This window comes from Trachymyrmex septentrionalis, unplaced genomic scaffold (assembly GCF_001594115.1).
Source record: "Trachymyrmex septentrionalis isolate Tsep2-gDNA-1 unplaced genomic scaffold, Tsep1.0 scaffold22, whole genome shotgun sequence".
NCBI classification, from domain to species: domain Eukaryota; kingdom Metazoa; phylum Arthropoda; class Insecta; order Hymenoptera; family Formicidae; genus Trachymyrmex; species Trachymyrmex septentrionalis.
The window spans coordinates 3,864,644-3,881,751 of NW_017305375.1; the positions used below are offsets into that span (position 1 = coordinate 3,864,644).

At 27.3% G+C, this 17,108-nt stretch overlaps 1 protein-coding gene and 1 pseudogene across 1 annotated transcript in view; both read right to left on the reverse strand.

The window, feature by feature from the left end:
• Positions 1 to 2,189: 2,189 nt before the first annotated feature.
• On the reverse strand, positions 2,190 to 10,147 carry LOC108748392 (annotated as a pseudogene).
• Positions 10,148 to 14,010: 3,863 nt separating this feature from the next.
• LOC108748230 (UDP-glucuronosyltransferase-like) overlaps positions 14,011 to 17,108 on the reverse strand; it is an 11,131-nt gene continuing 8,033 nt past the window's right edge. Inside the window, exons 9-10 of the mRNA XM_018486262.1 lie at positions 14,708 to 14,810; positions 14,011 to 14,115 (exon numbers count right to left, since the gene is read on the reverse strand). Coding sequence (XP_018341764.1) covers positions 14,011 to 14,115; positions 14,708 to 14,810 — 208 coding nt within the window. The remainder of the gene's footprint in view (positions 14,116 to 14,707; positions 14,811 to 17,108) is intronic.

A 17,108-nucleotide genomic window follows, 5' to 3' on the forward strand; every position in this document is an offset into this window, starting at 1 on the left:
ATTTAATATAAAAACAATAGAAATTAATTAATCATGAAAAATTAAAATAAGTTTGCATGGCTCTAAGCTATTTCTTATTCTTGAGGCTCATTTTCTTTAGTATTATTTTCTGTAAACATAATTTCAAATATTTATAACCAACTTCAAGCATACATAAGATAAATATGTCTAACTCTCAGTATACACAACTGTATACATAGTATACACAGAATACATATTTATAAAAAATAAAAGAAATATTTTCTTTTAAATCTTTTTATTTTTTTTGTAATTTAAATTAAAATTAATGATAGATTCTTTTTATACTTTGATATAAAGAACAATTTTAAAAAGTTTAAGAAATATTGACGTTTCGTACGATTTACTTGTTAGTGCTACTGAGCTCAAAGCATGTTCAAATGCTACAATTAAAAAAATTGGTTATTTTAAAGCTCGTTAAGCCTTATGTATAAGTTAATATAACGATTTCGATTAGAATTATCAGAGATATATTCCTATTATTATTACAGTTTACCAAAAATATAATCATTCTTTTGTGAATAAGATTTTATCATGATCACTATCACGAAGGATCTCTTTATCCTCGGAATCACTAATACTTGATGACAATTGATGAAAACATGATTACATACACATCCCTAAGTAAAATATTATTAGTAAAATATTAGCAATTTAAGGATAAAAATTCGCAAACACGAGTAGAACCCGTTACAAAACCATAGGCATTTATGTCCGCATTTGACTATGGATCTGTAGATAATTTAAAGCTGAAATATTATATTGTTCAGCAGATTAATGACAGAAACCGAGCAGAATCTGCTGATATAACCTGACAGCAGATTGCAAACAGAGCCTGCTATACTATTCAGATTGTACGAATTTTGTGATTTTACCATTGACATTTTCCAGTTTTTATTGGCATCAGCATTTACTTCGACATAAGTTTTACGCTTTACTATTCATTTTGAATAAATGATATAGAATACACACTAACCAGTGTTGGCTCAAATTGGCATTTTATTTATTATCTTTTAGATTTTTTCTTTGAAATCTATTATCTTAATTTGATTTATATTTTAATGACTTATTCGACTTTATTAAATTACAGATCTGAAATGTTAGATTTGAGTAGATTTGTTAGATACAGACAACATTATTATCATTTTATGAATATATGTTAACGATACTTCAATTTGCTTCGCATTGCATTTTTTATATTAAATTTATAAGTCACCGATTTTATTTTTATTTTTACACTGAGGAAGACTCACTCAAAAGAGTTAAAACGTTCGTCAATTTTTCTCAAAAATAAAGTATATGATTTCATACATGCCTGTGTTTGACTGATTATTCATTGGAACATATACCAAGATTGATAATTATTTAAAAAATACATACCATTATTTTTTTATATAACATTTTGATCAATCATAATAAAGAATCACTAAAACTTTATCTTTTCAATGCAGTCAACAGAAGTATACATAGAGAATCCATTAATTTAATTATTTAATGAACCATATGGGTCGATTATTACATTTATATATTATACTATTATAGAAGCTTTACATTTCTATATTATTTTTTAATTATCTTTATATTAATAATTGTCAATAAAATTGGCAATATTATTTTTTATTTTACAAACATTTTCATTAATACAGATTTTATCAAAATTAGCATATAACAATTGGATAATATTCCTTATTAGATTAATATTACGTGATTAATCAGTGCTGTAATTCTAAAAATAAAAGTACCCTTGTGATGCTTTGAATAAAGATTTATCAGATTTTTAAAATACCAATCTGCAACATGTAAAACGAATGTAAAAAAAGAGTAAAAAAATAAAGAGAAATGTAATCTTTTCACAGGATTCGCGGCGCGTGGCGTTACTGTATATTGACTTAGACGTTTTATTTTTTTTATTTGAAAACTACTGCAAATATCTCAAAATGTTATAAGACTTTTTTGTTCTCCTTAACTCTCTTCTATGCCTTCATCGTGTCGCGTACATTATTTTTAAGACATCTTGTATGATTAAATTCTTTGGTTAATTATACCATGTTATCATGTCACAATTCAGATTTTAATAAATATTTCTCTTTCTTTTTATCGTCTCATTACACAAACATAAAAAATTAGTTTTAAATAATTACAGAAAGAATTTTGTGTGTGTGCGTGTGCGTGTGCGTGTATCAATCATTACTAGTGATTAACATTATAATTCAGCGGCTTTTACGACTGTTTGTTTTTGTGAAATTTAGATGCCGTATATATATAATTATAATAAAAATAAATAAGTATTTTGATTACAAAGAATATAGTTAACAATATTATGATGATATTAAAAAATAAAAATATGTATACGTCAATTAAATTCTGTTGTATTCGACTTTGAAATTTCAACGGCGTTACCAAAATTCCATTTGGATGGCGGACGGTGTATTCAATGCTCCAAATAGCTAAATCTAATGGCGATATTTGTCGATCCCGGAATTCACTGGATAACTGTTTCATGTTTTTTGTATAACTGTATCAAAGATGTTTACGTACTATTAATAATGTAACTCATTAAGTTTAATACGTGCGCGTTTTAAACATAAAGAATTGTATATAACAAGAAAAATTAAATTAAATTTTATAATCTATTATTTTATATAGGTGACTATTTTTTATAGAAATTTTATACCAATTATATTAGATCAATCTAGATATTACTTGTAACAATTATATTGTTTATTTAGCCTAAATAATAATTATAATATTAACAGATAGTTGAAATATAATACCTTTCATTGTAAAATATTTCTTCAACTGCGTGTAATATAGTTTGCTTGGATAAAGTTTTGATATCCAAATATATGCCAACGCCTTTAGCTACTAATATTTGTGCATTGGATTTTTGATCCATAAAAAAAGGCATTACGATTACTGGTATACCTTTCCAAATAGCTTCCTGTGTGCTGAGGAGACCACCATGAGTCCAAATCGCTCTTACATTTTTATGAGCTAAACATAAAAATTTCTTATAATACATTTTAACTTTCAATTGTTATGATAAAAAACTCACATTGATATAAAAATTTTATTAGAAGTTATGTCTCGATTAAATTAATACAATTGCACTTTTAATATCAATAATTTTATCATCTGTAAGTTATTTAAAAAAAAAAATTTTTTATTCTCATAAACGTTGACTTGTTATCCTAAAGAGATTGTAAAATATAATTGTAAAAATAAAAATTGAAATTGTCTGTAAATATGAAAAAAACTGAAAAAAGAATAAAATTAGATATCCCTATGAAATGATCAGATGTATTTTTTGCAACAAGAACTGATATTTTTAGAGGAAGGTCAGGTACTGCAGCTAATATGGGTCAAGAATTGTTTAAAATAGACGCATGTGGTATCTTTGTGAGAACTGGGACCTCTCCATATTGAAAATAGATGCGTCGATGTTTATGAGTTAATGCACATTTTGTCGCATAGCTGCTGTTTACGCCGATATAGAGTTAATTTTACCAATCAGTAACATCATTAAATATAAGTCGAATATCATTTTTAGTTTACCAATGTAAATAACATTATTCTTATATTATTCTTCAAGTTGTGGATTTAAAATCTCTTTTATTTTAAAGACTACTCATTTCATACATTATTTTTTTATTGCGTGTCATTTGAATAATATAAATTGAACAATGAAGTAGCGGGCGGACAATCTAAGTAAAGATAATGATAAGGATAAGAAAATATAAAAGTCAAACGAAAATCGTAAAAAAGCATTAATATTTAAGAAAAATAAAATGATGAAAAGATATTATTTAACTAGAAAACTTTAATAAAAACTAGCTTAATTCAGTGCAATGTTTATGAAAGTTGAGCTTATGAAAACTGTATTTGTGAAGAAGCAGATCTCTTTTATAAACGTTTATATGTCCAAAAAATATCTAATTCAAAATTTATAATTAATAAACATGTATTTTTTTTAATGTTTCTATTTAATGCCATCCTTTAATTACCAAAATTATAAAATGTTATAACATTTAAAAATGTAAAAGTCTTGATTATTTTTGTTCTTAGAAAAATACAATTTAAAAGGTGTTACGGTATAAGAATAATGTTTTATATTTATGTATATTATACATAATATTTGCCGTTCAAAAAATAAAATGTCAAAAAAACAAGGTCTGACACCTCCTGACCTTTTTCTACATTAATAATTTAAAATAGGATTAATAATATTGGAATTCGAATTATCTAACATTATTTTTTTATCTCCCGGATTGTCCGATATTCTTATTGAGTTCTTATGACAATAATGTTACGCGCAATTTTTTCGAGCATAACACTACCGTCATGAGAACTTATTAATGAAATCGGATAATTCGGACAAGGTAAAAAAACGGATAATCCGTCGGATTAAAGATCGGATAATCCGTATTCTATTGTAATTAGACATACATTATTTAATCTACAAAACATTTATATACGCAATGTTTTCATGTATGTCCACCACAATATTTTACTGACATATTGGAAATGATGATTCTAATAATATTTTAAATCACTGAAAGTATATTTTTGTAATTATTTTTGTAATCTTATTCTACTCAATGCTATTTTTAAGAGGGAACACTACTGTGACGGCTAAAAAAAAAGGCTATTTTTGTAAATTTTTGTTTTATGAAAACTAATAGCTTCTACAAATGATTATCTTTATATATTCAAAGTACATACATTTACAAGTTAAGAAGTTATTACAAAAAATTTATTAAATAATATTAATATTTAGCCTCAGTGCTCATTGATATGCACCTCGTTTGGAAAAACATGGGTGCACAGGCGCTTGTGTTGTTCTGAACGAGAACTCCAAAATAAAATATTTTTTTAATTTTAAAGTATATGAGTGTAGTTTCAGTTAAGCATACTGATTTTTTGATAAAATAATTTTAGACAAAATGACGCTGTTCTAAAAAAGAAATCGCGATTTTGCGAAAAAAAATTGTTACTTTTTTTATTGTTTTTCAAAAACTAATAATCCGAAAAATCCTGAAAAATTTGTACGCTTAACTGAAGACAATTTTGTTATAAACAATTTTTTATCCAAAATGCAAGCCACTTGGATAAAAATTGGCCGAGATATGTAAGTTACGCTCAGTTACGAAAACGTGGTTTCGAGAAAAACGCGTGTTTTTAAAAAACTTTAAATGTTTAAAGTTTTACAACCGATTAGTTTATGCATCTGACCACATGCTATTTCATCACATATTTACTATAGTTCCGTTACAAATTTCAACATAATATTTTAGGGACATATTTTTAAGAACATTACAAAAATGCAAAAAAAAAATCGATTTTTTTAACCCGTCACAATGGTGTTTTCCCTTAAGAGAATGATATTACACTCTCAAATTTTAAAAAATCGGACAGATTGATATTTTAATCTTTAATAAAAAGGTGATAAGCGTAAACTTAAATATAAAAATTTTTTTAAAAACTGTATAAAAAACTAATTAAACAAAAATTATAAAAAAATATGTATTAAATGCTTTTCGTATTTTTTTAAGTATCAAGAAACATACATAGAACTTCTTTTTGCATTATCCATTTCACAATCATTAGATTATCCGGTATTTCAAATGGTACATCAATATCAAGCTTCCATAGAATTCGTTGCTTTAATTTTGACAGAGCTAGGATAACGGTCTTAATCTTGTCTAGTCCAATCGATTTCCATTTTACATTTGTTCCTAAAGATATTATGAGTGCTCCGTTCGTTGCTCCGTCAAGAAATACACGCACATCCTGCGAAGTAATGATAAATTATACTTTAATCAAATACAAAGGTAATATATTTCAATACCAAACAGCTATATATATAATAATAATTAATAAAATAAAAAACTACAAAAATGTATTATTAAACAAAAATATAATCTTATTCACATAATTTTCATATGCACGAGTGTATAGTTTATTTGAAGTGTAAATCTGCACTAAAAATTCATTTTTACGTAAAAATGAAATCACCAAAAATGAGATACAATCACCAATAGTCTTGATCTTGACAAATGTTATCCAGATCATAATTCTGAACAATATTTAAGAGGTTTTTAACCGTCGGTAATCTTGGATGATGCTAAAATGCTGGCGGTACTGTAATTTTCAAGCTTTATAATTCGAAAAGTATTGTACTTAACAAAAAAATATTTTATTATAATGTTTTCTCAAGGTAAGCTACAAAAATATGTAATAAAAAATGAGGGATTCTGTTCAAGAAAACAACGATCACATTGACCTAACCTTATAAAGGTCACTTAAAGTCCATATTTTCATCATACGTCTCCCTTAATGTCCTACAACTTTTGTCTGAAATATTTTTCCATATCTAAAGCCGTTTCTGAGATATATGGCCTGAATAGAACTTTATAGACACCCTGTATATACAGGGTATTTGACAAGTAACGATAAAAACTTCTTGCATAGAGTAGACTAAATTGAGTCGAAAAGTCCTCTACCATTTTACAATTTTTGCATGAGTTAAGATATCAATTACTAAAAATCACCGAATAATGGTTTTCAATAATTTTTTACTCAAATACTATCAACTTTACAGAAAAATAGCAAGAGACAAAACTTGTTAATTTTCTTTTCATAGAGCTCTAAGGATTTTTTCAAAATTTTTTAACAACTTTTTTGTGTTGTATTTTTTTATTGGTAACTATTTTTACCAACATGAGAAAATGCGGTACTAAAAAATTCTGAAAAAATTCTCAGAACAATTTTTGTCATTTGTTGTTTTTCTGTAAAGTTGATAATACTTGAGTAATTATTGAAAACCAATATTCGATGATTTTTAATATCTTGTTAATTATTACAAAAATTAAAATAATAGAGGACTTTTCGACTCGGTTTAATTCGCTCATTTATTTTGTCTAATAACGTCGAAGATAAAAGACATCAATCTTTCTATCATCGTATTGCACTTTATTCATATTATTTAATTTTTTTAGACTAAACTCTTAATTACAATTATGAAAGCTGTAATGCGTTATTTTTCGTTCTAGACACTAATATATAATCATACACCGACGTTTTTTTTTACTGTATAATTTTTCTAATAAGACGAGGATTCTGATACCTACAGTTTGATGTTTTGACATTGCAAAATATATTTTCATTTGCTATCGACCATACATAGTATAAATTTTTCTGACAAATTCTAATGTATGTATTTTATGTATGTCACTGTTCCGTTCAACTAACAAGACGAAGATTTTTCTTAATTTATTGATACCAACAATTATACAGTAATTCAATGCCAAGTACATTTAATTTTCGATCGACTTTATGTTTTTTACTGTTTAGACTTATTTTATAAACATTGATAATAATCAAAATGTGATCAAAACGTTTGTTGCCGGCATTTTATTAAATTTTATAATTACTTTATTAAGATTTTTATTTATCTACCAATTTTTATAGGTTAAAATTTTTGACTCGTAGCCCTTTTCCTTTTAACTTGTTTTTAAATTATTGAGCTATTATACTATTATATAATTTTAATCTGCTCTACCCCTATGCGAGAGTTCTATCGTTACTTATCAAACATCCTGCATATAAATATGTATGTATATATGTATATATACATATTCGATTGGAATGAGTACAGAGATTCTCACATTGGATGCACAATCGTCCTTTTAATTTGATTGAAAAAATGGAACTTTTCATTCAATCCGATATAAAATATAAATACAGGAAGTCTTAAAAATTTTAAACTAAACAAAAAATTAACAAAATCCCTAAATTGTCAAATTTTTCCTTCTAATCATTTATCTAAAATATTATCAGAAAATTAGTATTTTCTTACTCTGCCATAATATTCTTAATAAAGTTAAGAAATGTACAAGAAAATATAATACGAGATAGAATAATAGTAAGTCTTAGTTTGAAATTATTCTTCAACTAGGTTCATAACAAATAAGAATAACAAATAGAATCTAGGTTCATAACAAATAGAATCGATCAGAATTCCATTAAAATTCTATTTTCTCTCTTAGTACAATACAGTGTTTTCTTTTAATTTTTTTGTGCAAGTTTTACTAATTTTTAAATACGAAGAATAATTTCTCTTACCTCGGGATACGTTACGACTACCTCGTCGGCAATCGGTTTTACGGATTGAGCATTTAATCCTGCAATCTCCAAGGTATTCGGTGGCAATGGAATCCCAGAATCAAATGCAGGATGACTATTGATTAGTACAATATTAATACTGTCTTTTTCTATTTCATATAATGGTCTGATTGCATGGCCCACGTATTTCTCAGCAAGCCGTTGAACAATAGGTAAAAAATAGTAATATCGTATGAGATCATCCATAAAGTAATATAAAGTATTCCATGTTCTCTGCCACAAACCTACGGGTTTCGCAATGGCTGCATGCGTGTAAGGTCGAACAGTTGGATAACTTGAACCACCTATAAAATCCTTGAGCCAAGGTGCAGGACCAAACGGAATATAACCTACTATAGGTGGCTTACCTTTAGCAATCTAAAAAACAATATTTACACAATAACAATAGCAAAAATTAGAATTATATAGATGTTACTTTGTAATAAATACACACAATAAAATTAATTATGTTACTATGCAAAAAATACTATGCTTTATTTAACATTTCCGCGTTTTTTTGTATTATCAGAAGCCTTATACTCGTAAATAAATCATTTATTTCAATATTTGTGTGTGTGTGTATTATATGTCGTAAGAAACGTGAAAAAACAAGGTGCTACAGATTATTACTGACATAAACGATGAGAAAGCGTTTTTTTTTTAGTTTGTTATGCAAACACAATTTGATCTATAAAAACCGTATTACACAAGCAACTGATAATTATTAGTGACTCGACTGACATGAATCACCCGCTCTATGGCGAATTCAGTCTTACAATTAAAAAATGTGTTAAATAGCTATATTTCAATGACTGTTTTATTTATCTTTACCTCCCACAATCCGTAGAAACATTGAGTTAGTGTAATATCCTGCACTATAACATCAAACTCGACATTCTTAATCATTTCCAAAAGCTCTTTCGCTGCTTTAGTCTTTGTTATTGCCTCACATGCATTGATTCCCCATTGATATGTAAAATATCCCGTATAAAATACACTATACTGTTCCCACTCAGACGGGTTATAATCCTCGGATTCTTCATAAGTTTTCATCACATCATCGAATACCTGATAATAATAAGTATCATTCACTATACAGGAGAAGACATGTAAAAAAATGTAATAAATTAAGATTTTCAGAAGCATTGACTTTCTATATATAATATAAAAAAGTATAAGACAACATTTTTTTAAACAAAAGTATATATTCTTTCTCATTTATTTAATAAATTTTATATAATCGATTTATACTCACAAGGAACATTCTTCATATACATATATACGCTGATTTTTATTATTAAAAGTATATGTAAAAGAATGAATTACGATACCCATTTCATTAACAATTATCAATAAACAATAGAAAAAATTACTACGTTTATGGAAAATTAATAAAAATAAAAAAAAATATGAGAAAATTACACTATTCGATATTATTTTGCAACATGAGTGTAATTAATCATTTTCAATAGGCAATGTATTTTTATCTAAAAATAAATTTGTTGTCCATATTTGGCTATCACATCATAATTTAAAAAAAAATTCAAAGTTACAAAAATGACGTTTTTATGACTTAGCATTGACAACAATTTTTACATTTTATAAATACTAAAAGTTTCATGAAAATTGGCGTGTATATATATATACATATATACTGGATAGTGCTTCATGTCAGAATGAGTTTTGTAACATCTACTTACAGCGTACGTCAAATTCTGTGCGAGTTTTCCCTCAATCTTAGTTTCGTGTATACTTATTGTATGTACATGATGGCCTTCACGAAGTAATCCTTTAATCAAATTCTCTGCCCAAATGTGGTGGCTGGTCGATGGAATAGGCTCCAATAATAAAATCGACAATGTTTTTGACGTTGTCACGAGGCTCATTAAAATATAACAAACAAGATAAAATGACAAAGTAAAACAACTTAACATCTTTGCATAAAGCCTTCTACGTAGTCTCTCAATTAAATTTTAAGACTGAATGTCAGTATTCTACCATAGCATTTGTTGCATCTTTGCATTTAAAAATGATAAGATATGATAAAGAATGATTGACAGTAATATCGCTTTAATAATACGTTGAATTGACATGTTGACATTTTCCGACAACTTGGTTATATAATTATTGAAAAAAAAAGGAAAAAAAATGCATAAATGAATTTTTTAAAATATGTATATAATACACAGTATTTATTCATACTTTAGTGCTGTTTTCGCATCATTAAGATCGTGAAAACATCTGTATGCATAATTAGTCGAAAATAATATCGTTTTTTTTAGCTCAAACTTGAATGTATATTATCTTCATTAAAAATGAAATTTAAATTAAAAAGAAAAAAGTTTTAAAGCTTGAAATCTTTATTTTCTAAAAGTTTCTATATTTTTTTAGTTTTCGTGAGTTTGGTAATTTCTATAAAATTTTTATCATTCTTTGGTAATATAATACGAGCTGAAAAAATAGAAAATTTTCTTTTCACTTCTTTATAAGGCTATACTCAAAAAATTTTTGACTATCTATTATGAAAGTTGAAAGTTTTTTTTACAAAATTTTTTTTTAATGTTCCTACGATGTTTTATTACTGAATTATTTACGGATTAAATTAAAAGGAACATTCTGATGAAGATTTATCTAAAATTCTTCGAAAGCACGTTTATTAAAAATTGTTATAATGATTGTGCAATTTTAAGTGGTCATTATTTAAAAATATATTGTTGCGTTTCTTATAATTTGCAGTGAGAATCAGCTCATCAAATATTTGTATATAATTTGTGCCTATATTGGTTAAACATTAAAATACATTGGAGACATATGGAATCAATATTTCATTAATAAATGTGCTACTAAGATATTACGTCCAAGCTCCGCGCGCATGCGGAACTGAGGGGGTGAACGCAACAAGGAACCGAATCGTTAAACCGATTTGGTCGTGTCCAGGCTCCGGACCGCAAGGGAGTCGTGGAGAAGGACCGACGCAAATCGGAAGGCGCTTCGCTTCGTCCTGAGGCTCCTAACGAGCCGGGGGTCGAACGGAGGAGAACAAAGTGGAAACCTCTGCTCGTGCTCCGCTAAACGGACACACGAGTAGGACGTACTTCAAAAAAGGGCCCAAACTGGGTCAGTGTGCCGAAAGGGGCGCACTTTAACGCCAGCTGCGCCAGTACGGCCGTATGCCCTGACTTTCGGTCATGGAGCTTAATCCAAGTGACCGGGGAGAGGGCGAAGTGCAATCACGGGAGAGCTTAATAATACGAGGAGAGGTTATATTTAAATAATGACTACCGAGAAGTTAATTTAATAATGATATAATTAAAAGAAGCAAACTGGAGTGATACATTTTTTGAATAAAAAATAAATACAATTTTGTCAAGTAAATACAAAAATAATACAATTTTTGGTTCTCTATTCTGAGTTATATGTACGCATTTATGGATGTGTGAGAGTGTGTGTATAAAGTATTGTAGAATGGAAGGGAGGAGTTACGGAGAGAATAACGAGAGAATAAAAAGAGAAGGAGGTTTTGGTGAGTAGATTTGAGAGGGTTTGGCCTAATTTTCCTCGGATGATGATAGTGTTAGCGGACAAGAACGACCGGTCGACAGGAGGCGAACAATTATCGTGCGGCGACGGCGACAGATTGAAACTATAATGTGGACTGCAATGTTTTCATTTTCTTATAGGAGATCAAAAGGGAAAAAGAAAGAAAGAAAAGAATAAAAATAAAATAAAACAAATGAATAATAAAAAAAAATAAAATGAAATATTGAAATAAATTACCAAAAGATAAAGCGAGGAGGGAGCCAGAGAATACTGACTTATTACTGAGATGCTTATCGTTGGAGATCCTCCGTCCAGGATGTGCAAGGCTGGTGACGTTTCTTTAACACTGACTCTACTGGAGAAAGAGGGCTTCGAAAATCGGATAGAACTTTTTGAGTATCGCGACAAACTCACTGACTCTATCAACTTTGAGTATTGCGACCACTGGAAAACGCACATCTCGGGCGTCGAGAAGGCGAACATGCATCGTCGCCACGGGACCACCCAGAATCTACCCCTGAACGTCGCGTGCCGTTTCTTAAATTTTGTAATTACGGATTCGCGAGAATCGTCCGCGACTTGACCGTTAATCATGGCGCCGGTCTTACATTTTTCATTACGTATTTATTATTGATTTTTATCTCGGAGCGACATTCATGGGGAGATACCGGGTTCCTTGTTTTAGTTTTTAGGGTAGGAGAAAAAAAAAAGGAAAATAAAATTTTAGTTTTTCGACGAATCTCTACGAAAGAAAAGAGTCGTGCGAGTCCGCCGGACGTAACAAGGGTAATCAACTGTAAATTGAATGAGTTTAACAACAAATAGTCAATCAACAAGCGATAAGTAATCATTTATTGATTCTGCGAACATGAGATCACAAATTTATTGAAAAAATGCCAAATTTGTAAGAACCGTTATTTCATGCGGAGGTATGTTATATAATAATTGGATCTGCAATTATTATTTCCGTGTATTGTTCTACATTTATTAAAGTTGGTATTATTGTAATTATGATTTTCAATTATAGAGTTTATGAAATTGAGTTTATGAGCATATGAGAACTCCAATAACAATACATTATCACTCAAGTATTGTAACATTAAATCATTTCTTTGATCTCTTTTATAATATTTATTTTTACAAGTTTATATAAATATATTTCTCTTGTATTGTGTGTTAATAAAAGTGAAATCTTTCACAATTTTTTTTTAGTCCATTTCAATATTTTATGTCATCTAAAAATAAAAAGCAATTGTAAAAAATACTTATTAACATAGGATAGCAAAATGGGTATTTGTCCTCATTTCAAAATGTCATAATAAAAGATAATTTTAAATTAAAAGTAATGTTACTTTGTTATCTAGAAATATGAATGACAATTGCCGACTAAGCATTTTTTATCACAATCTATGCAAATATGATTTAATTCATAAAACACCTTCAGTCATTTACAATTTAAAAATAAATTTTATTAATTAGATTTTATTAACAAATACATTTTATTAATTGAAGAATGCTTTATCTTTATCTTCCACAATCCGTAAAAGTATTTAATATATTATATGTAATATCTCTTATACTACATCAAACTTAACAGTCTTGATTATTTCCAAAAACTCTTTCGCTGCTTTAGATTAGCAATGCACCGGATATCCACAGCAGTCTCGACTCAAAACTCCAAGTGTGGAGTAATGAGTTGGTGAAAAAAGATAAGGGACGAACAATAAAAAAAAAGAGTCTTATGATTGCATAAAAACTGTTACACATATATTTTTATTTTTTACATATATTGTTACATATATTTTTCATATATAGTATATATATTTTATATATATATATAAAATCATGTAGAACACGCAAATGTTGAACTACGGATTTTGTTATTGCTTATAAATTCATTTATTCTTTTAAATTATTATTTTGTACGGCATCTGAATGAATATGCGGAACAGTACTATTTAATAAAATGTATTCCAATAAAAAGTAATGCAACCTATTGAAAGATAATATACATATCATATAAAAATAATAAGGAATTAAAGTAACGATAAAATAACAATTATTAGTTACTGTCATTGTAAAAATATAATGACATTACCATTACTACATAGAAAAAATAATCATTACCGAAAAAAGAGTGATAATAACGATAACGACGTTACAAGTAACACGGTTCTTCCAAATCTTGATTTAGATATTATTTTCAATATTATATTCTTTAATTATATGTTATTAATTAACTGCTTAAAATAATTATGATATAAAGATATAATCCAAATTTGATACCCTTCATTGTAAAGTTGTTTCTTTAACTGCGTGTGATATAGTCTGTATGGATACAGTTTTAATGTCTAAATATATACCAACGGCTTTAGCTACTAATATCTCTGTAGACTTTTAATTCATAAAAAAAGGCATTATGATCATTAGTACACCTTTTCAAAATGGCTTCCTGTATGCTGAGAAGACTATAAGTCCAAGCTTTTTATGAGCTAAACATAACAATTTTTTATGATAAATTTTAAATCTGGATTATTATGATGTAAATCTCACATTGATATAGATATTTTATAATCAAATAAATTAAATTAATACAATGCACTTTTTAATTAACAATGTTATCAATCATTCAAAAAAAAGAATTAATAAAATTTATCGTTTCTCTCCTATTACAAATTTCCTCTTATAAATTTATTAAACAGAATTAGCAAAACATGAAATTAATAAAACTTTTTTCCCTGTAATTTTTCAGATTTTTTCTTTTAATTATTTATTTGAAATTACATAGATTAAGTCAATATTTTCTTGTAATAATATTCTTAAGAATATGAAAATACTTAATATACAAGATGAAATAATTAGTCTGAATACGAAATTCTTAAATTAATTATTATTTCTAGAATAATATACTGTTTTTTTATTAATATACTTTTTGCAATTTTTTTCTAATTGTCAAATAGAAACAACTTTTTTTATTTCGGGATACGTTGACTATTTCACCGTCAATCGGATTTATGGCCTGAGCATTTAGTTCTGCAATTCTAAAAGCATTCAGTGGCAATGGAATTCCAGACTCGAATGCAGGATAACTATTAAGTAGTACAATATTAATACTGTCTTTTTCTATTTTATGTAATGCTCTGATTGCGTGGTCTATGTATAGTATTTCTCAGCAAGCTGTTGAACAGTAAGTAAAAAATAGTAATATCGTATGAGATTATCCATAATGTAATATAAAGTATTCCATGTTCTTTGCCACAAATCTATGGATTTTTCAATGGCTGCTTGCGTATAAGATCGAACAGTTAGGTAACTTGGACCACCGATAAAATCCTTAAGCCAAGGTACAGCAGCAAAAGGGAAAATATAATCTACTATGGGTGGTTTACCCTTAGCAATCTAAAAAACAATATTTGAGTAATAGTGGAAAAAATTAAACTTAAACTGCTGTTATTTTATAAATACAATAAAATTAATTATATGTTACTCTACAAAATAGTAATATCTTTTTATTCAACATTTGCACATTTTTTGTATTATTATATAAAAACCTTAATAAATAAGATCATTTATTTCAATATTTATTGTAATGCCGTATGAAGAAAAAAGCTGCTTATTACTGAGATGAACAATGACGAGGCGTTTTTGGTTTGCCACGCAAACACAATTTAATCTATAAGAATCGTAAAATACGAATTAATAATTGTTAGTGGCTCGACTAAGTCGTCCGCTCTACGGCAAATTCAGTCGTTTACAATCTAAAAATGTATTAAATAACTATATTTCACTGCTTGTTTTGTTTATGTTCACCTCTACAATCCGTATAAATATTGAGTTAGTATAATATCCTGCACTATAACATCGAACTCGACACTCTTAATCATTTCCAATCGCTGCTTTTTATGATTGCGTCACATGAATTAATTTCCCACTGATATACAAAATATTCCATATAAAATACGTCATACTATTCTTATTCAGACGGATTATAATTCTCGGATTTTTCGTAAGTTTTTATCATCGAACACCTAACGATAATAGGTACTCTACTATGCAGGAGAATACACGTGAAAATGTAACAAATTAAGATCTCCACATTAATATTATATAAAGTATAAAACAATATTTTTTTAAACAGAAGTATTCTTTCTTATTTGTTTTATAAATTTTAAATAATCGATTTATAGTTACAAGGAAACACTTTTTAACATACATATATACGATGATTATAAAACTCTTATTACTAAATGTACTTGCAAAATGATAAACAACGATGTCTATTTCAGCAATCACTCATAGCAGGCAAAAATGAATGACTATATATGTAAATAACTATTGTAAAAAATAAATAAATATTGTAAAAAATAAATATTGTAAAAAATTAAATGTTAATTTTAACTTAACAATGTATAGGGAACTTTCTAAGACACAAAAATGTTAATTTTAACATTTTTTGCATGTCTTAACAAGTCAACTATTTATCTTTAAGTTAAAATTAAGTTAAAATTAACATTTTAACAGTGCATATTTTATTTTCATGGATAGTATAATTTTCTCACATTTTTTTGTATTTTCATGAACATTTCAAATTTTCCTATTAAATTGACAAATTCCAATAAAATAGACATATCACATTACTCATTATTTTGCAAGTACTTTCAATACTAATAATAGTTCATCAAAATTAACGTGTGCATATATTAGATAGTTTTACTTGTCAGAGTGTCTTCAAGTTTCTTAAAATTTATTTATGGCTTATATCAAATTCTGCACGAGTTTAGTCTCGACTATACTCAGTACGTATACACGATGGCCTTTGCGAAGCAGTTCTTTAATTAAATTTGTTATCATCAATTAATTCAGTGATTGTTATCAATTAAATCAATAATTAAACCTAATTTATGGCATAATGGATGACACAAAAAATACGTTTAAATAGCATACTAAAAGAAATGAGTTTTTACCAATTATTTATCAGACAATAGCAAGCAAATACTCTTGGTACATGCAGATAAGGAGAATATAGTTATTGGACTTAATAGGATTGATTACGTTAACAAAATGAAAACGCAATTTTTATTATGTGATACGCAATTTTAAAACGTAATTCGATAAATTAATGGCAAGCTGCGTTATTAAATTTAATGTAATTTTATTAATTACACAGTTTTTTGCATAAAAATTCCCGAGATATTTTGATATCTTAACAACTAATATTTATTATTACATTTATTTATTTTTACAATTAGTAACATACGTAACCACGGTATCAATTATAACATTTATACGATTAATATTACATTTTCTATATTTGTATATTAATTTTACTTTTTTGGAATAATATTAATATTAATTAATATTAATGCAATAAAATTACAATAAGATTA